This window comes from Colletotrichum navitas (assembly GCF_030913465.1).
Source record: "Colletotrichum navitas strain CBS 125086 chromosome Unknown LY79scaffold_56, whole genome shotgun sequence".
In the NCBI taxonomy this organism is placed as follows: domain Eukaryota; kingdom Fungi; phylum Ascomycota; class Sordariomycetes; order Glomerellales; family Glomerellaceae; genus Colletotrichum; species Colletotrichum navitas.
In genome coordinates this window covers 60,569-80,848 of record NW_026850602.1, presented here as the reverse complement: position 1 = coordinate 80,848, position 20,280 = coordinate 60,569, and the positions used below count along the sequence as shown (strand labels likewise).

At 54.2% G+C, this 20,280-nt stretch overlaps 4 protein-coding genes across 4 annotated transcripts; 1 reads left to right on the top strand and 3 right to left on the bottom strand.

Moving 5' to 3' along the window:
- Positions 1 to 15: 15 nt before the first annotated feature.
- On the bottom strand, positions 16 to 1,977 carry LY79DRAFT_520965 (GDP/GTP exchange factor Sec2p; the record flags this gene model as incomplete). The annotated part of the gene is made up of 1 exon (XM_060555297.1): positions 16 to 1,977. One exon carries the CDS (start codon positions 1,975 to 1,977, stop codon positions 16 to 18), a length of 1,962 nt encoding a protein of 653 aa, XP_060411351.1.
- Positions 1,978 to 8,809: 6,832 nt separating this feature from the next.
- On the top strand, positions 8,810 to 9,307 carry LY79DRAFT_520937 (uncharacterized protein; the record flags this gene model as incomplete). Its single annotated transcript, XM_060555292.1, has 1 exon — positions 8,810 to 9,307. One exon carries the CDS (start codon positions 8,810 to 8,812, stop codon positions 9,305 to 9,307), a length of 498 nt encoding a protein of 165 aa, XP_060411350.1.
- Positions 9,308 to 9,655: 348 nt separating this feature from the next.
- Positions 9,656 to 10,612, bottom strand: LY79DRAFT_521060 (uncharacterized protein; the record flags this gene model as incomplete). The annotated part of the gene is made up of 1 exon (XM_060555306.1): positions 9,656 to 10,612. One exon carries the CDS (start codon positions 10,610 to 10,612, stop codon positions 9,656 to 9,658), a length of 957 nt encoding a protein of 318 aa, XP_060411349.1.
- A 4,976-nt stretch (positions 10,613 to 15,588) lies between these two features.
- Positions 15,589 to 18,929, bottom strand: LY79DRAFT_592274 (uncharacterized protein; the record flags this gene model as incomplete). Its single annotated transcript, XM_060561398.1, has 3 exons — positions 15,589 to 17,540; positions 17,589 to 18,775; positions 18,871 to 18,929. The coding sequence occupies 3 exons, from the start codon at positions 18,927 to 18,929 to the stop codon at positions 15,589 to 15,591; spliced, it is 3,198 nt and encodes a 1,065-aa protein (XP_060411348.1).
- Between the last annotated feature and the right edge of the window lie 1,351 nt (positions 18,930 to 20,280).

The following is a 20,280-nucleotide window of genomic DNA, read 5'->3' as shown; positions in this document are numbered from 1 at the left end:
TCAGGGTCTGCCTGCTTATTGCCCTTCAGCAACAGCTGTAATAGCAGGATGCTCTGCCTCTGAATTAGGAATGTTGATAGAGAGGCGTTTGTCTCCCTCCTTCTCTGTCATGTCACCTTTTTCCAATGACAGGGAGTTTGTTCGGGTTTGGTCACTCGGGCAGGGCGTGGATGGCCGCGCCAGCGAGACTTCGGTGTCCATTTGAGTCGCAGCCTCTTCCAAGGGAGTGGCAAAATGGGCATCATCATCGTTGGGGCTTTCAGCCACTGTTACTACTGCCTCCGGTGCAATTTTCCTAGAATCACTCTCTTGGCTGATTCTGGGACTCCTATCCGAGGAAGGCACAGGATGGCTAGCAGGAACAACGCCACCGCCTATGCGAGACCAAAACATCTGCTCGCGCAAGCGAACACTCTCTTCCCAAGCTGCCTTCTCTGCATCCTCGCCTTCCGCTCGCCAGTGGCCGTCTTTTAGTATGCGTAGGAAGTTGAGGAAATCACAAGTAGACCTCACACGGCCCAAGCAGTATTTGCAGAGAGGATAGCGCTGTGCTGTCGCGGACTCGCTGGTTCGGAAACGGTAGGTTCGCAGATGCTCCTCATCCTTGCGCGCATCGCCGCACAAGGAACAGGGGTAGAACTGCGGTTTGACAAGTGACGCGAACGGCGCATTGGCGGGAATCGGCTCTACCACGATCGAGCCGTCACTCATGGCATTCAAAACGCTACGACGCGCAAGCCAAGAGAGTCCCGGGGCAATATCCAGTCGTAGTGTCGGCTCTACGTCTTCGGCCAAGACACGTTTGAAGAACTTTGTTTCTTTGAGAGCCGGTGGGGGTGGGCCCAAGTTGGATGAAGCTGTGCTCGAGACGGAGGCCGGGGTGTTTGGTGTCTGCGGTGAAGACGTCGCAGAGGTTCCTGTCGTGGATAGAGAAGCAGTCGACGCGTTGGAGGGGTGAGCGCTAGAGGTGCTGCCCCCGATACCAAGACCTAATCCGTGGAGGCCATTAAAGGAGCCGGACGACACACGGCTTCCTGCACGGTTGCGAGACAAGCGTGTGAGACTGGTAAAGTCCTCGAATGCGCCCAAGTCGGTCCTGAGAACCGGCTGAATGAGATGTGTCAAGCTAGTGGGATGTGTTGGCGTAGTAGGATCCGCGAGAGACGAAGAGACAAGGCCTTCCGAGCGCTCGTCATCCTTGATTTCAAGTTTGCTGAAGCCAGGCGATGAAGGAGCAGTTCCAATTGTAGTGTCGTCCTTTTCGGCGGTCAATTGCTCCATGACGTGCTTTAAGTCGGCGAGTTGCTGTTGCTGGGAGGTCAGCAAGGCCTCCATATCGCCCAGTTGAGACCGCAAGTGGTCGTTCTTCTTTTGAAGGGCTTCCTGCTCCAGTCGTGCCTCTTCTTTAGCCGAGATGACCATCTTGTTTGCCTCCTCAAACAAGGCCGTGGTCAAGTTCTCCAACTCTTGTTCAATCCTCTTGGTCTCCTTTTCAGCGTCCTCCCGCAACTTCTTCTCCTGCGTAAGACGGAGCGTGATCATTTTCTTCTCATCCTCTGCGGTCTTCCGGCGGATCCAGATGTCGCCAGCAAGCATTTCCCGCTGGGATTCGTTCTGCTCCTCCAAATGCTTTATTTTATCGCGCGCTCTTTCTAGCTCCTGGCGCGTAGCAGATAACGTGTCGTCAAGAGTTGTTTGGTGGTTGATGGCATTAATCAACTTGGCACTCAAAGTTGCAACTTCATCGTTTAAATCCGGATGATGGGCAGTTTCGGCCTCGCTCGCAGGGCTCATGGCTCGACTGCGCGGATCGGGTAAAGTGCTGAGTTCGCATTCATCGACTGGAGGTGATGTTGTGGTAGGGCGCAGCGCTGGTGACGAGATAACAGAGGAAGACACAATGGGGACGTCAGCAACTGATGGTGCTCTGCTTGTTGTTTTGGTAGCCCTCGGGCTAGGAGATGGGGATCGGGCCATGGAGGAAAGAGATCGGAAGTGACCGAAAGGTCTACCGCCAGGTTGAGGGCTGGTATGCTGTGCCCAGCCAGCGACGGCAATGAAACTGTGCCAGACAAGATTAGTAACGGCCATTTGACGGTTCAAAAGGCTATATGTAACGGCGTTGCAAGTCAAGAGAGTGTCGTCTCGGGCAGACAGAAAAGGACGAGAGGAGGGAATAGCATGTTTGTCGGAGGGCGAGGGACATACGAATCCATTCCGTGTAAATCTGTCAGGCCGCTAAGGAGCCAATGACGGTAGCTACCAAAGATGGAGCTGGGCGGGTGCTTGTGAATTTGTTGGGTGGTAAGACAGGGCGTTGGCAAGAGCTGGGAGCACCTGTGAGGAATCCAAACAGCAAGCGTGAGGTGTGACAGGGCAGCTTGCAGGCGAAAGGGAGGTGGAATGTAGTGTACGGAGTAGCAGAATGCCAATCAATTGCTGCCAGCAATCAAACTGGGGTGCCGAACAGAAAGAGGCGGAGAAGGGCGTTGGGCCTTTAGATGTCCCACGACGACATGGCGATGCTTCCGAGGCCGGGATGAGGTTTCTCTTGCAGTGGCAGAAAGGTGGATGGATGATGGATTTGGTATCGCAAGTTCGAGTTTGGGTTGTGGTTATCAGAGGGGTTCGTGGATAAGCCGGCAAGAGGAGCTTGCCAAGATGCTCAGGGCCAAGTGAAGAAAGGCAGGAAGAGGAGATGAGGCGAGATGAGTGATGGCGGCCGAACAGCGGAGCACGACAAGGCTTTGAGTGTTTTCCAATCGTGGGAGGCGCGGAATAAGCAAGTGGAAGCAAGCATGCAGGCAGTCAGACAGACGCAAGTGTAGACGGAGCAGCGAGTGAGAGGCGGCGGCGGCAAAGCGAGGAAAAGGACCAGCCAGAGAGAATAGGACGGGCAGCAAAATACTGGGGACCAAGAATTGGCCATGACCAGTAAACAGGGACCGGGGGCCGAACAGGACGGATGACATGGGTGGTATTGGACGGGTCGAGAGTGACAGGGACCAGATGTCGAACTTACAGGTCCAGCTGTGAGTGCGAGTTGTCTTGACCCAGGCGGGCACTGACCAGCAGTACAACGAAGAGGAGGAAGAGGAAGGGTGTGTGGGTCCAGTGTACGATGAGCGACGTGCCAGCAGGGGTGGGGGCGGTGCAACGAATAGCCGGGACACCACTTGGACGGGGACTGGAACGCGCCCGAAAAGGTGGCTCTCCCTCATCTTGACGTACCTACTGCACGTAGGTAGTTTTTAGTGCGAAGTTTACGTACCAGTAGAGTATGTAGCGTGTCTGTCTGTACGAATGAGCTGGAAACATCCTTGTCTGCCACATTTGCCAACAAATAAATACATTTGATCTTTTCCCTCCAAGTCCTTTTCCCTCCCCGAGTTCTCTGGTACTATTCTGTGCATATGTTTGGCCGTTGTGGTGTATGAGACAATGACGGCGACTATCAGCAGGCCGTTGATTCCGGTCCAACCTCAGCCATCGACATAATATCCTACCTAGTCTGGGTGGGTGGCAGGTGGCAGGTATAGCTAGGTTGGTAGGAGGTACCGGTAGTTAGCACAACCAACCGGACCAAGTTGTGCACGAGCATACTTAGGAGGGGAGGGGGCTGGCTGGTCATCGGCAACGCGGCGTCATGGCAGGCGACCGAGTGGGGAATGACGGCGTGACGACATGCAGACCGAGATGCGATGCGCGTATGTTTGTCGTCCTTGGTACCTACCTCCCTATCTATCTGGTGTAGTGTATCCGTAGCGTTATCAGATTGGTAGCACCTGGCCTAGACAGACCACTGCAAACCTCAACGCCTCCAGCTATCATTGTGGGTGTGGGTACCCACCTGCCTCTTCGACGTTGGTCTGGTCAGGCACGTGTACAGTAATTACCAAGTACTTAGGTACCTCTGTACTTATGATGCTGGCAGACCTAGGTCGCTGATATTCGCCCCCCCTTTGCCCGCCGTCACAGCCACACTACCTAGGTGGTAGTGCACGCTACCTACCTAGGTATGGGACGAAAACTTGTCCAGTTTTTGACTCGCAAAGACTGCATCCCGCAGGACTGCCTACTTCAAATCGGCCGAATCCGAAATGGGCAGTTGCGACCTCGCACGACCACCAACTATTCTCTCCCTGTCTTTCGTCATGTGCTCTCTCTCTCTCTTTCTCTCTCCCCTCCCCTTTACCCCACCTTCTCTCCCATGTTTCTATCAACGCTTGCCATTTTCACCTCACCTTTCTCTCACTATGCTAAGTGGCTGCAGCGATCATGGCAGTGGATGGACGGGCTAAACCGGGCGGGTCTCCCCAGGTGGTCATAGTTATGAACGGTCGGTCCCTTTTAACAAAGTATGGATTACTAACCATTCCTCGCGCACTTTAGTCAGCCATGGGTACCAAAAATGTCAAGCTGAACTCAGTTCCTTACCTTACCTGCTGCTGCTCGCCTACACATTCAAACTTCCCTGTCGTCCCGAATATTCTCGCTCTCCTATTGCTTCGGCAAGCCACATTACCTAAGTACCGGTAGACACAGCCCGGCCAAACGGACCCCGACCTTTGACGCGCACGCATCGCCGGAACACGACACGGGTACCCCTTTCACTTACCCGCCCTCGATTCGAACACTAGCTAGCCCCAGCTGATTCGTCGCCCCCGTCACCCCATCATTGGCTCTCCTATCCCGTCATCCGTCTCTCTCGGGCTGGCCTCTGCACGAAGCCCTCACAGTACACATACATCGTCTATCTATGCGTTGAACAACACGACTATCGCATCATCAAAGACTCTACTCATATCTCCGTCTATACGCATTTTCGCGCATTCGCTTGCCGATGCAATTCTGTAACCTTTGACCCAGCTAGTTTCAGGTCACCAACTATCAGAAGCGACCGTCGCTTAACTTATCATCAATTAGTCGACCCTATTTTTAGTTGCTTCTGCGGCTCCCTCCTTTGACGAATACGTTAGATCTTCATTGGAGTCGGCGGTAACGCTCCAACGCTCAACCCGCATCAGGAGCATCGACTGCATCCGTCATCCCCATCTGTGCCGGCGTCGGTACAAGCAAGTTCCAACATTCAAGACCGAGCACCCGCGTCTTGAGCCACCTTGCATGCTTGCTATCTTGTTACCCCGTGTCCACTTGACCCTGAAATCTGAAGCATGCCGAAGACACTGCGGTGTGCTTCATATTTCCAATGCTTGCGCTTATCTTCATGCTTGCACGGCAACTACCGAAAGCCATGCCATTTACCAGCTTTGCGCCGACAGCATAGCTTTGCATACAAAGCAGTAGTAACTCGACCGATTCAATGTCCTCCTCTAGGCTACTCGGTTTAGGGGCTTTACCCCAATCTCCTGGCCGAAATCAATCATCAGCTGCACGCTCAAACTTCGGCCGTCTGGACTGTCTCCTCTCCTGCCATCAGCCACGTTGTCAACCGTCTTCAGCCTCCAAGACTTCCCCCTTCTCTCTTTGTGCCCTGTGACAGACAGTACCCCGGTCAATGTTTAGCCTGGAATCGCCCGGGGCGAGTTAACTGTCCCACATTCTCCCACGAAACCTCGCTACCTGCAAGCGGTGGCTAGAGGAGCATAAAGCAATGGCGTTTCTGCATCTTTGGGTGCTTCGGACGCCAACGGCGCCTCATCGTGATGTAGGTTTCAATTCTATTCAGCCACTTACAAATTACTTGCTCTCCAACTCCCGCGAGTCCAACGGCCGACGCCTTGTCGACGATGACGGCTCCACCATATCTGGTGCACCTGCGATTGTTGTTTCTCTCCGCCTGCTTAGCTTCGTCCCATCTGCTCCGGATTCCGTTTACGTGTTTCACTGGCTGGCTATCTGACACCGCCCCCCGCCCCCCCCTCCCCCCCCAGGGTCCACCGTCCCAGCTTGCTTGGTACTCTTTGCTCAATCATGACCCTTTGAGTGTTGCCATGTTGATACGTCGGGCTACACTGCCACATGACGCGTGCTTTCGTCCGATGAATCTCGTGTCGAGGAATTAATTACCACGCTTTCTTGAGGCTCTTGCCCTATTCGATCAGGCCCATTCAACTGTATTCAGCATCCAGCTCGGCATCCTATTTCGTCAATATTTCTGGTTCTTTCAACCTCCAGAACATGTGTTGGCATGATGCGAATTCGCGCTGTGGGGATTTTGCAGAAGACAAATTTATCTTCCCCCGGATTGTAGCTGTCAATGCAGCATAGACCCCCAACTGTTCTCAAGGCATAATCCAATGCGCTTGTGGCAACGTCATCGGCTGTGGCGTGTTGCGCCGACTTGGGCCGAGCATTGGAAACATCTCGCCGTCAGGCCCATGCTCGGGCCGCAAGTGCGACCGGCATATCTTCGTCCCATGTCACCGACCCCGATGCCCGTCCGCATCTTTGATATGTTACCTTGAAACGTAAAGAGAGGTCCACGCCTTGAGGGTAACATGAATCTCAAGCATCCACATACAGGTCTCGCGACTTCTTACGTCTCGATCACATCTATTCTGGAAAAACCACCACCTTTGTCCTTGAATAGCTTGTGGGACCAGTCGTTGACTGCGGCATCCTATGGTCCAGCCTCTATCGCAACCGACTATCAACTCAACGTTAAGTGAAGCGACATCCGTGCAAGTGGGAAACAGTGGCCCAACTCCCCGCACGTAAAAATATGGCCTCAACCTTGTCTCAGGCGTCTCCTCTGCTCCTATCTCGTATGGCGACTGTCAACCAGTGCCTCCTAACAGCTTTGCCTTGAATCAAACAGATGTCTCATTTCCTGCATCCTCATAGCGGTATTGAATACCGTCTCAATGAAACTCCATAGCCCACATAAAAACTCAATATGTTCTTGTCCGGCTGCACCACCTGCACAACAGACCCCGAAGATAAGAAACGGTAGGAGCCCATTACTCGCGCCCCTCGTCACCGAAAGTAGATAGATATGGTTTACGTCGTCGACTTTTCTAGTACATCTATTCCTTCATGTAGGTCTTCGGCTCCGTAATGATTCAGTACTTAGTCATCGGCACCAGTCTAAGTTGTCAACATTCCTCTGCTGGATGATACTCTTCGTGAGCTTGTCATGCCCATCCCTTCTCCGGTATTCGTGCTCTCGTCTTGGCTATTAAGATAAGACTGCGCCCCAACGTTACTTGCAGCTGAACGGTGCTAGAGGTATCATCTTCAGCCCAGGTTGACTGGTTCAATGATGCTATTGTCTTTTTGATACCTGACGGTAGCATTGACAAAGACGCTACATGGCGCAGTTCAGAAGAGTCAAATTGATGCCAGCAGACACATCGAACTCGCAAAATATGGTCCGGCTTTGCACGTGGATCAGTCAAACTCACTCCACCCGTCAGCTCTCGTGAGCCTGCTCCATCTCGAGGTATCTTCGAAAAGGGGTGAAAAGCTACGCGTTACTTTGACAAGGCACCCGGGTCCTTTACGACACGCTTCTCGAAAGGCTATTCTATCCCACTACCAGTCTGGCAGCCGCCTCCTTTCAAATCTCGCAACGTGATCCAGCTAGGTCAGCTTGTTATGGGCTTAGCTAGTATTTGAAGGATCATCGTACTGCAATTGCAATGCCTCAACAGAGGTTGACGGCTTGCCACCTGACTTATATGGTCATGACGACGTTGATAACTACCCCTTTTCACCGCCATTACCGCCATCAGTACCAAGCCCATGGAAACCCGAAATGGCGACTCCAAAAGCTGTCCAGCCATAAGCGAAGCCATTCCAACATAACATGTTCTACAAGGTTGTTGTTAGCGATGGTCGCAGGTGATCAAACCGAGGTGGACGACATTGCCTCGGAGGACTTGGACGCGACAAGACCGCACCGAACCTTGGGTCAGCGTGCGCTTTTGTATAAATACTACATGGGCCTCAAATTTTGTATCATTGCTTAGCTAGTAGCATTCATGAATTGGACCGCTTACATGCGGATGTCACGTCTAGGTTGCATAACGTCATAACCCAACCCTATTGAGCGTTTCAACACTCCTATACAAATAGAGCCAAACAACGAAATTCGAAGAAATTCCCATTCCAGTCGATAAATGGTTCGCCCTGGCTAATGGCCGTGCCTGATCGTTGTCTGCTTCTCAAACAGCATGGGTGGCAGATGAGTTGTGAATGTGCAAGGGCAGTGGAATGGCCGGGGCAATGCGGCGCCGCATTGGTCCCCACTTTCACCCGTTCACGAGTGCGGGGAACCCCCCCGATGACATCGCATGCGCAAACCGGGGGCAGTGCCAAAGCTTACCGTAATCGGCTCCTGGAAACGGACCGGGAGGCAACCGAGTGCGAGAAGGCTACTACTACGTAGATAGTGTTTACGCGCGCCCCTTCAATAGCCTGCTCGCCTTCGAAGTGTACTCAAAACAAACGGCACACCCCCACCCTACATCAAGGGGTGGACGGACATCCAGCCATACAAGAGGATCAGCTTACGAACTCTCCTTCTGGAGGTTCCCCCCATTGCACTTTCGTATCCGTGGCCTGTCACGATTGCCACGTCTCAACCTCTGTCATTGCCCATATTAGCTGGGGCCCGTGCACAGTTCGAAGGGCTTCGGTTGTATGTAGAGTTGTCCCCAGCCTGTCCGTCCGGCGGGGACTTGTTTATTTAAAAGCGTGCAGTTGAATCACCTCGCTTCTCGCAAAGAGCTCGAATAGGACTCTAACATTATCGACAACCGCCACAAAGGAAGTCTCCACCTCCCTATCCCCGGCCTGGATTTTTGTCGATTGCCACGAAACGACAACTTAACCAATAATCGTTATGTGCTGCCGAAGACGCCGCGCCGCCCGCCAGGCTTGGCTCGAACAACGCGCTGCTGGGGGAGGCACATGCGGTCGGAGCCGCGGCTGGGGCACCGGCCCTGGCCCGGATGGCCTCTCGTCTCGTCCCCCTTTCATGGGCGGCCGAGGGGCCTTCCGCCGATGGCAAGAAGCCCCTCGCGACGATGCCTTCCAGGAATCTTTGCACTATCAACAATCCACCACTCCCCGCAACGACCCTACAACTAAGGATATCGAAAAGAGCACACCTGCTGTTGAGCCTAAGGCTAGTCGTGTACCCTTCACATTAGGCCCACTTGGATGGTGGAGGAACTCCATGGAGTCTTATGCCGACAGGGAATTGAAGAGGGAGTCCACGATGCCTCTGCCGCCGCGGTATAAGTCTGGCGTGCCCGAGGTACCTCAGTGGTCCGATGACAAGACCGCAGGAAAGAGAGAGTCACTTCCGCCTGACTACACCGCTAGTACGAAATACTAGGAGATCGGTTGTTGAATCATGTCATGATGCGAACGAAATACGCAGAGTAGCATGTCAATAAACATAGAATGGTGGATGTGCACCGTCAACGCAGCGGCTGTAGATAATACATCATCCTGTGAGTAGCCAATAGCAACGGATATTGGTTCAATCAAATTGTTATGCCCTTCAACTCGCCACAATGGGTATTCTGGGATTAAGATTCGACCACAAGAGACGGAAATACCCAACTCCCCTTTGCAATCCAAAATGTAGCCCGATTAAATTACACGCCTGAACACGTGAAGCAATCCCACATATGCAAGGAGACCTACATCGTTTCGCGGGCTTGACCACAAAAAGGACTAATTAATCCCAGTCCTCATAGCCACCCGCTCCATATGGGTTCCATTCTTGTCCGGGGTAACTTGTCGCGCTCATCTGGGGTACTTCGGGATCTTCTTCTTTTCTGTACTTGACACCTCCGGACTGCACCTCTTCGTAGGGGTCGACTAAAGTTTTCTCCTCTTGACCTTCGTGGCGAATGGTCCTCTTGCGTTCGTCTTCGGTGTCCTCCAGCTCGGCTCGCGTGGTTTTGTCCCTGGCCAGAGTTGTCGATGGCGCTCCGCTAGCGCCTCCATTGGTGTGGGTAGCATTTCGCGGCGCTTCGTCGGCGGAGCTGTCGCTGACCATGCTCTGACCGGTTGTTGTGGCGGCAATAGGCTGTACCGGCGGTGAAGGTGGCCCCAACGGCAGTCGTGGAGTAGAATCGTAGATGTCGTCTGGGGTATCCTGGTTCGTCAAGTGCGCATTTACTATCAAAGGGGATGCTGCAGAAGCTGGCATGGGCGGCTCGGGAGAGATGACCCTCTCCGTCGCAGCTTGTGTGCCCGGTGAGGCACTGCGCGAGTTGCTTCCCGCAATACTGCCACCATCAGCCGCAAGCCCCCGTGTCTGAGTTTGGGACTGCGGCCGAAGAGAGGCCGCAGTTTGTGGTGCGGCTTGAACATCATCAGGGTGAGCTTGCGCTTGAGACAAGATAGCATTTTGTCCCTGAATGTCTCCACTGTGAGTTTGATGAGTTTGGGGAGATGCCACAGATGGTGTGATGGTGTTGACGGGAGATGACCGTTGGTGATGAGGCTGCTGCAAAAAGAGCAGCTTTTGTTGACCGTATCGTGAAGTGGACGTTGCAATCCGGCTATTGCTGTTATCTTTGGTATTGAGCAATCCAGTGGGATCTTGCTGATTGTGTTGACGGAACACCGATGGACCACCATTATGATCGTCCGTGCCTGGCTGGGTGTTGCGGCTTTCGTACGACATATTGGACTGGTGCGAGGCCATGCTGATCCGGCGAACTCCCTCAGGACTTGTGTTGAGCTGCACATGGCTCTGGGGTAGATGTTGCACATGTGATGCGGCAGCCCCTGACTGTTTATACAACGACATCTCAGAGGGGTGCCTCAAAGCAGTTGGAGGCGGACCCCATTGCTGGATTGGTGGCACTTGATGTGGAAGGAACTGACCTGGCGGAGATGTACGAGGTATGGCGTAAGGGGACGGAACCACACTGCCTTCGCCATGAACGGCAACATACCCTTGAGGGATCGGGACCTGGTCATACTGGGGCTCGATGAAGCCCTGAGGCTGGGGCACGTTATGATTTGGCCCGTGTACAGCTGGAGCTGCCCGAGCCATCGGGGGATCGACAGTTGGCCCATGGTGGTGTGGTATGTGCCCGTGATTCTGCCCAACATCAGAGCTCACAAGGGATGCATCGTACTGTGGGGAAGGTCGCTGACCAAACACGCCCATAGATGATGGGTATTGAAGTTGTTGTTCGTACAAAGGATAGTGTCCACCTTGTGACAGGCGAGGACTCCCTTGAGTGAGAGGACCAGGAACTTGCATTTTCTGCTGCTCCTGGCCCACCGGCAAGCGCTGTGCCCTAGAATGTAACGGCTGTGCCTGTCCTAGGCGTGCCATCTGTTGCTGTTGCGGTGGTCGAGCGTCCGCCTGCTTGGAGGACCGTTTGAATGCACTGAAAATGGACTTGGCCGCTGATTCCTTCGTATGCCCCTGGTGAGGCTGGGATGGCTCTGCTTGCGTAGAAGTCCTGTTTTTGAACCATTTCGAGACCGAGCTCTGTTGATCATGGTCGCGAGGGCTTTGAGATCGGGGCGGCTGGTTGTGGCCCGAGAAGGACACGGAAGAGCGCTGGTCAGAGGGCGGTGGCATCTGAGTGAACTGAGGTAGATGTCTTTCCCCTACTACGGGTAACTGTTGCTGTCCTTGTGGCATGAAATTAGGCAACGGCCGGCTTTCCCGATCGAATTGCTGTTGCTGGTTACCGGCTATACCAGTACCTGGCAACCCATTGAATGAGCCTGACGGAAGCGCTTGACGATCCGAGACTGCACCCGCAGTGGGAGGCTGCATTTGAGAAGTGACGGGCGGCTTAGGAGAGTTCGATAAAGATGACCTTTGGGATATCTCAGCTTGGCCGACTACACCATTTGGCGACTGTGCCATGGCGCCAGAAGATATTAACGACGCAGAATGATCTGAGATTCGTCTGGTGTAGCCATATCTCTGAATGTCCAGAGCTTGAGTATTGCCACCGTGTGACTGGGAAGGAGGCGGAGTGAGTGAGCTGAGCGCTTGTTCAGGTTCCTTTCCGTGCCTTATCGACGGCTCAGGCGTTGGTTCCGCCGATAAACCAGGAGGAACCCAACCTTTATGGTTTTGGTCATTCGGCTGCTCGTGCTGCAGTGGCCGTTCCCCATATAGCTGCGCCGAAGAAGAATACAGTCGCTGTTCGCTGACACGATGAGGTTCTGGTGAATCCTGGTCTTCCTGTGCTTGGGATGTATGAACACTTGGATTTTCCTCTGTTTGAGACGTCCTATTCAAGAGGTGATCGGGCTTATTCCGCCAAACGTTCACGCTTTGTGCTTCGGGAGGCGGCGGGGAAAGTGCTGCATGCTTGTCGCTTTCTACGTTAGACACGAGTCGCGCACCCGTCTCTGCCATTGCATGACCCTGATGTGAAGGCTGTAGGGAAGACAGAAGAGACCCGTTAGACTTTTTGTGCTGAATAAAGGGTGCTTGAGGCTGAAGCTGCAATACTGTTCCGGCACTCGGACGCCCATGGGGATCCTGAGAACTAAGGTACGGCACTTGGGTTTGCTCTTGCTGCTGTGGTGGCAGGGCTCCTGTAAGCTGTTGACCTTCACTTTGGCTCCCAGGCCCGAAATTATGGGGCGATGCTTGATGGCTGGGAGTTCGCGCCCTGAACTGTGATGGAACTTGTGCATTCTGGTCCTGCATAGGCGAAGCCGATTGCTGTTTCTCTTGATGCTTAAGCGCGACGCGTTTGCTGAATAGCCCAGAGAGGAAGCCACCTGCCGAACTCCTCCTACCGCGATCCCCATCTTCAACACATTGCAGCTGCTTGTCAAGTGGTGCTTGCTGTACGAAGGACGGCCCAGAGCCTATGGTGTCGCTTCTTTCTCTTCCTTGCGGTGCAAGAGGGCTGAGCACGATAGGTTGGTTCGATGGCGTGCTTGAAGGACGTCCTAGTATGGACGGAGTCGCCGATTGAGAGGTGACGGACTTGTGCGGTATCTGCAAGTCTTGCTGGCTAGAAGTGCGATTGAACACTTTGCTTGTAAATCCGGAGAAACGCTTCTTGGGGGGCCCCAAAGCGCCGCCTGCCGCTCCAATTCCGGCAGTCGAAGTTGATGAGGGAGACAGATTGGGAATCGTGAGGACGGACGGCGATTCATTGCCGGCTGAACCGAGGAACGAGCGCTTCCTGTCAGCAAAGCTCGCAAGTTGTTGACTCTGAGAAGAGATATCGGGGTTAGGGCTTGCTTTAGGTAATTGCGTGATGCTTTCACCCTCACGGCCCTGAGGCACACTTGCATCAGAAGGTCTGGATCCTCGCAAGTTTAGGAAGAAACTCGATCGTCGCCCTTGGTGGTCTTCGAACTCTCCCATAGTGACGCTTGCTTCGGGGACCTCGTTCCTCTGTATGTCCGGGCCGGCAGGGATACTCGCTGTCACTTCTTCGGCCTTGGAGGAAGGGCGTCTGCGAGAGGATTCCCGGGAGAGACGATCGCCAATCTCTTTGAAGAAGCTAGAACTGCGCTTGCTTCGGCCACGTTCCTCATGTATTAAGGGGTCGAAAGTGCTGACTTCAGAGTCTCCCGTCTGTGTCCTGTAAAGCAAAGTGGAGTCTCGGCCGTGATACTGTTGGCCCAGGTCATGAGATCTTCGAGGCCCTATTGGTGATCCAAGATTTTGCTCCCACTGAGGAGGCGAGAACAGGCCAGGATAACGCTGTGCCGACGATGGAGGCACTTCAGAAAACTTCTGTCTGGGCGGCAACTGCGTCTCTGGCCGTGGCACCGCCTGCGGAGGCACTCCAGTTTCCTTTTCATACCCAAAGAAATCTTGCTGTTGAGGAGACAAAGACCCCCCGGACTGACGGCTTCGGCTAGTTGCCAGAGGCTCCGATAGGTGAGACTCCTCGAGCTTCCAAGGACCTTGTGGTGGGAGGTGATGGATGGGGTTGCCCGCGCCCCCGAACGTTGGAGACACCATTCCCTGTTGTGGGCGCATACCAGGGCCAAATGGTGGTCCATCCATCCGTCTGTTAGTCTGCATGGTAGCTCCTGTGTAGATAGGCCGCGGGACACGGCCAGCTCCCTTGAAAGCCGCACCTGGTGCAAGCGGCCTTTTCTCATCGTCAATTCTCCAGTCGGAACCAGTGACACCGGTACTATCTGTTGCGAGAGTTGCCGCCTGCGTCGACGTAGCCGAGAAGACGCCATGTGACATGCCACTGTCTTTGCGAGAGCTTGATGATCCAGTGTCAAGCCGAGCGGGCTGCGCAGACTGAGCAGACCAGCTAGAATTCCCTTGCTGGAGGCGTGATGATGTAACGGCATCATGGTCATGCTGGTCAGCTGCATTACGGGCAGGAGACAATACAAGTTGGGCGTCCTCATCATCGTCCAAGGAGAAGCGCTTCCTGGCTCTCTTGGTCAAGTTGATACCAAAAGTGGAACTTCGTCTAATGGGCGGAAGACCGACAAATGATGAATTGCGCTGTGGAAATTCAGTTTGTTGCTGTTGTGATGGCAACTGTTGTATGGTTTGCTGTTGGTCCTGGTGCGGATATAAGGGAATGGTGTGGTTAGCATTAGGCCTCACACCATTTCCGTTGATTGCTTCTTTGCCTATTTCAGTAGACTGCTGGAATGAACACGACGGCACTGGCGGTGATTGAGGTGACACCACTTGGATATGGCTAGAGGAAGGCGAGTGCGGCGACACAACAACCCAGTCATCATATTGGTCATCGGTCAGGTTGTTCCTTGGCGCTGGAGCCGTTTGTGTCTGGGTAGCTTGGTGTGCGTTTGGCGCATGGGGGGTCGGATCTCTAGGTCGTTCCATTTGGAAACCCTTCTCTTGAACCGAAGGTGTATTTGTGAAGGGATCCCATGACGCCTGATCCTTCACAGTGGGCCTCGGAATCCAAACATCACCTCCAACCCGAAGATCTTCATCATTGACCTTTGCGTAGCTCTTGGGGTCTGATAGGGAGTGTGTGTCTGACACTGGGGACACCGGTTCCAAATCACCATCCCCGTGAGGACCGGCGGGTTGTTCCGGGGTTCTGGGCCGAGGTGGAGCCCGTGCCGAGCCTAGGTTGCTATTGCCCTGAGTCAAGCTATCAAATGGGGGTGTACGTGAGGTCTGGGGTAGTTGAGGCGGTGGGGTCGGATCTGTCGGATGTTCCGGAACGGTCTGTGGAGCTGGGCCTGACACGGATCCCGAGAGCGAACGTGAATGCGCATGACCCAAACTATCGACATGGAACGATGAGCGTGCCCCGAGATTTAAGCCCCATGATGTATGCCGCTCGGCTCTAGTCTTGGGTTGAGTCGTCGGAGGAGACGAGTCGTTCTGTGGAAGAACAAGCGATTAGAGATGATTCACCATATAAAATGCCACGTGGGACCTTGTTTGCTCCGAGGGCACCACAGGGGGTTACATGATCGTGCAGAAAAAAAAAGTCGTAGCATTCCTTATTCATACAGTCCTGTCATTCTGGCCAGAAAGGAAGGCACATAACTCATAAGTGATTGCCAAGGGGGGAGACAAGAAAAATGATAAAAAGTGAGAATGATAAAAATAAACAGGGTGTATGGGACGGATCAGACTGTCGATCCCTACAGCCAGAAAGAATGCATGCCCTTGTGGTGTGATGATCCCAGTTGAGAGGAATGTTAAGAAAATACCTTGTCCCCAGTGCCACGGAGTTTGCTCTTTCCCTTGCTCAGTAAACCTTTCCCTGCCTTACCAGCTGCAAGCAATAGCCCCTTGCCCTTTGCCCCAACTTGTCCGCTCGAATGCTTAAAATCGCTTGAAGGCGAGTGGGACGAACTTGCGGGTACGCTGCTTGCGGGAGGGCGACCTGGGGCTCCCGCACTCAGATTAGGGTTGCTCGCGTTGAGGTACTGCTGGTAGTAAGGCTGCTGAGAGGGCGGCTGAGAGGTGGTCGGCGAGGGCTGGGGTTGTCCCGGACCTGTCCCACCGATTCCGAATGAAGCAGTGGCATTGGCATGCTCCGGATGCTGAGATTTCAAGGTGACCAGCCAGTTATTGAGCCCAGAGTCCATTGACGCAAACTGTGCTCGCGTTTCGTTATACTTATTGATCCTCTCTGTAGGGCTTGCTAGCTCCATGATTTCTTTAAACGTCGTAATCTTGACTGGCTGCGCTGGCTGCTGTTGCAAAGGAACAGGAGATGTAGGTGGAGAGAGGCTCTCCAAAGGCTGGGCCTGAGCCGGAGCCAAGGCCGGGTGATCGGCGGGCGGGGTGCTGGGGAAACCGGGGTCAGATGCAACCTGGGCCATTGACCTTTCGTCCACGGGAGACGGCGGGCGGGCTGGTGCAGTCGATGTAGTGTTCTTATCAGTCGATGCTGACAGTGGCGACAGTGGTTCGGTCGCCTCGGTGTCCATGCCGTCTCTCGGCGCAGAACTAACCTGCGACACTTGATGAGACATGGCGCCTGAGTCTTGCGATACACTAGTAGGCGCATCGTCCAACGCTGCAGGCGACTGCGTATGTTCCGCTTCTCTAGCCAGTTCGGACAGCGCAACTTGCGCCTCATGGTGGGGTTGTTCAGAAGAAGAGGCGTCTATAGCTGTAGAAGCGCTTGGGATCACGGCCTCGGGGAGGGGATCAGTTTGGGCGTCCGAAGGCTTTGGTGTGACCTGTTCCGATCCTGCCTCCCAGGAAAACCGTCGACTAAGAGATGGTGATCTGTCCGAAGCGTCCTTGCGAGGGCTCAGAGGGGAAACATTAGAGATGCCTTGGTCGGCAGCCAGCCCGCGTTCGGGCTTCGGCTGCTTTGATGGTAATTCAGACATGTCGGGCTTGTCGTCACCCGCAGCCCAGTAGTCTTCGTATACGCCGTGCAGGTAGCTGCTCTCGCGGGTGCCACTGCCATCAATAGCCGGGCTTAGTCGCTGGCTGCTGTTGCGAGTGCTGAACTGGTTTGAGTCAGGAGTAGGACGGACTGGACTCAGGCTGCGCATGATCTCCTCCCGCAACTTGTCGCTCTCCTTGACAGGGGAGGGTTCTGTAGTCGTGCTCATGGTGGACTCGCGCTGTAATTTCTCGGGCGCCTCGAAGTCCGATGACGAGGTGCCTGATTCACGAGAGTTTGACGGAGCTGAAATGGTCAAGTCGGCATCCCAGTCGGAACGGTTTTGACTCTGATCGGTCCGCTTCGAAGCCTCGGGAACCGAGGCAGGTATAGATACACTATCCTTCAACATGGCAATACCGCTCTCTCCAGTCCTTTCATCTTCGTTGTCGGTGATGGGAGACACTTCGCCAGAAACCAAGCAGAGCACCGGGTTTTGCTCCGGAGCGACAGGGGTCTGCTGGTCAGGAATGGAACGCGTTTCGGTGACCCAGCCTCCGGGAATAGGTGGCCGCGATGACTGCGATGGCAGACGAGATCTGCTTGATTCCGCAAGTTCGTTGACTGGTGGGGTCTGTGATGGCGAAGGTGACGTGGAAGTGATTGAATGCGGAGTGGAGTCAGAAGTTGAAAGCGGAGATGTCACCAATGGTTTATTCATGGATGGCATGTTCTCTGCTGCGGAGGCAGCCTCGGCATGTTGCTTTGTAGATGGTAAAGCCGGCACCGGGGGCGCTTCGTTGGCTAATCTTGATGGATTGGTGAAAAAATCGTCTCCGAAGAGAGACATACGGGCGAGATCTGGCAGCCTAGGGCTGGTAGAATAACGCCGGTTCTGGTCAGATTCCTCAGCGGTCGGGTGCTGCAGCTGCAGTTCAGGAACAACCAGACTGCTCTCGTGAACACTCCCCGAAGGACTCAGGTGGCCTGGTTCTAGGTTCTGGAGCCGGGATTGTGCAAGAATGCCATCAAATCCATACTCGCTCTTCCTCTCCGCGACCGGTGCCAGAATAGGTTGTCGTGTGTCATCGGCACCAGGAATACCTTGGCCTTCGCCCTTGTTCAAGCTACCGCGTGCCGTGTGCAGATCACCAGCTTCAACGTTAGGGGTGAATGAGTCTGCAGGCGAAACTACAGGGTTGCTTCTAGGGACGCCGTCACTTCCCCTACTAGGCCTTCCGTTTTCCCCAGAACCCCTCTCATTATTGTCTTCGTCCATCCGGCGATAAATGTCCGATGGTCGGATGAAGGGCGGCGATTTCGGGTTCGACAGCGTGCCAGGCGACCTGATGTTGGAGGGGGATGCCGGCCGTTGATCGACCCAGGGACGTTGCGTCGAGCTCGACCGAGAACCCGACGTTTGATGGTTACGATCTTGCTGCCCCATGCTGCTGTTACGAGGGGGGAAACGGGTAGCCGGAGGCTGCGCCGGGGCTGGCGAGGTCCGCCGGCTTCCCAAAGAAGGGGACGGAGTGCGGTGGGAATACTCTGCGCGGCCATTGAACGATACCAGCGGGGCCACCTGAGGTGCACCACCGCTCACAAAGTGCGGCGACGCGAACGGCTCATTTTTTTCGGAAGTACTGGGCATGGAAGCTGTTCCAGAGGTATTGGGAGGCGGCTTTGCAGAGTTTTGAATCTGCAGAGGTGGAAGGCCGACAGTAGATCGCGGGCTAGATGATAGCCCAGACTGGTCAGTAGTCGGTTGCGGCAGTCGCATCGAAGACACATGCGCGGGCTCGACAAGTTGAGGCGCGGGTGACTGGTTTGACGTAGGAATATTCGCCATTGTCGACTGGTTGACCGATCGTGGCCCCATCGGTCGCAGAGGTGGAACAGTCGCAGTGTCCTCGGGCTCATCGTCGTAATCGTTTCCCCATTCATCGCCGTCGTAGTTTTGAGTCTTTGCTTCAACCCATTTCTTGGTTTTTGTTCTCTTCACATTTGTCTTGTAAGCACTCGTCGGCGTCTCCGGGCTTCTGCGGGAAGTAAAGCACGATTAGCATCCATAGAAGGAGATGGGCGCGACACGATGTGGCATGTGGGAGCTTGTGGCTAGGGGAGGAGCACTCACAGCGACGAGCTGGTATGCTGAGGGGCCCCGAAGCCATAATTGTACGAAGAGCCGTCCATCGCGTCGGACTCGTCTACTCGATCATTTCTCACTCGATATGGCTACGACTGCAGGTGTTTGAAGCTCAGCGACGGCTCGGAGGGTGGTATGATGAGGCGCGTAGGTTGATGGTTCGATGGATCGGACAGATGGAGGACGGGGAAAGCCGGTGCCAAACTCGAACGTGCGGATTACAGATTGGAAGCAAAACGCAGGGATCTTCAACTGGAAACAGCAAGAAGGGCAACGGAAAACAGTTAGACGCACGCTCTCCAAGGGCGCAGCCTTCAGACACAGGACAGAACGGGATGGGGCTGGGCTGGTGGTGTAGGTCGCCAGTCTATCCGAGCCATGACAATTGCTGGAGGCGAAGACGGGACGATGGACAGGTAATTTGGGGGCTAGAGTGGATGGGCGTTGCTTGGGCCAGCCGCGCAAGGTCATGGAGGGAGGGTACATGCGCTCTCGCCTTTGACGACACGGGGCCCATACGCTCACTGGGTAGTGCTAGAGTGCTTACCCCGTTGGAATTGCTTGTGTTGCTGCCTGTGCAGCGGTACGGGAACTCGATGGCCTCTCGTCAGGCATTGCCGGAAAATCCTGGTTGCTTTGGCACACCGAGTTCACTCTACAGCGCTTACAGTCTTACTTGACCACCCCTGAAGGAACGATATGTTGAAGACTATCCAATAGTATATGCGTGTAGTGAAAGAGGAGATGGATGGAGCCAGGTTGTTTTCCAGCGAAAACTCAAGAACACTAGTCTGCCGGACTGTGCCATACCTCATTAGGCGCCTGTGGGTAGGTAGGTACCTAGCTGTACATGTAGTGCATTCCTATGGAGAGGACCACCGGGAGGCAACAAGACGACGCTATGATGTCGCAGAAACACGACAACGGCAGACCGAAGGTAACAGTTGTCTGGTACTGGCTCACAGACGGCATCCCGCCAAATCTCTTGAATGGGAATGCAGTGGAATGCGACAACATCGCCTCATCGAAATGCATGCGCAAACAGTTTATTTCGACTACGGCTAGAACCTCGACCGAAATCAAAGGCGAAGGGTTTGTTTGTGTCCGACAGCCGGTTTGCCGTTTATCTAGTCTTTCTTATCGTCGAAGCCGATGCTCTTGGGTGTTTCTTTGGGATTGGCTACTGAACAATGTGTTCCCCTTCATCAAGAGCCGCTAGCTAGTGGCTGAGAAAGCCTTGCTCAATAAACGTGTTCGTTTACGTACAGCGAGCGATACTTAGGTAAGTAGGTAGGTAGGTAGATACCTAGCACTGTCTATGTATCTGGTGGGTTGGTACCCACTTAGACGACCGAGTACTTAGAGACATGTTTTGATGGAGGTACCTAGGGAGATGGG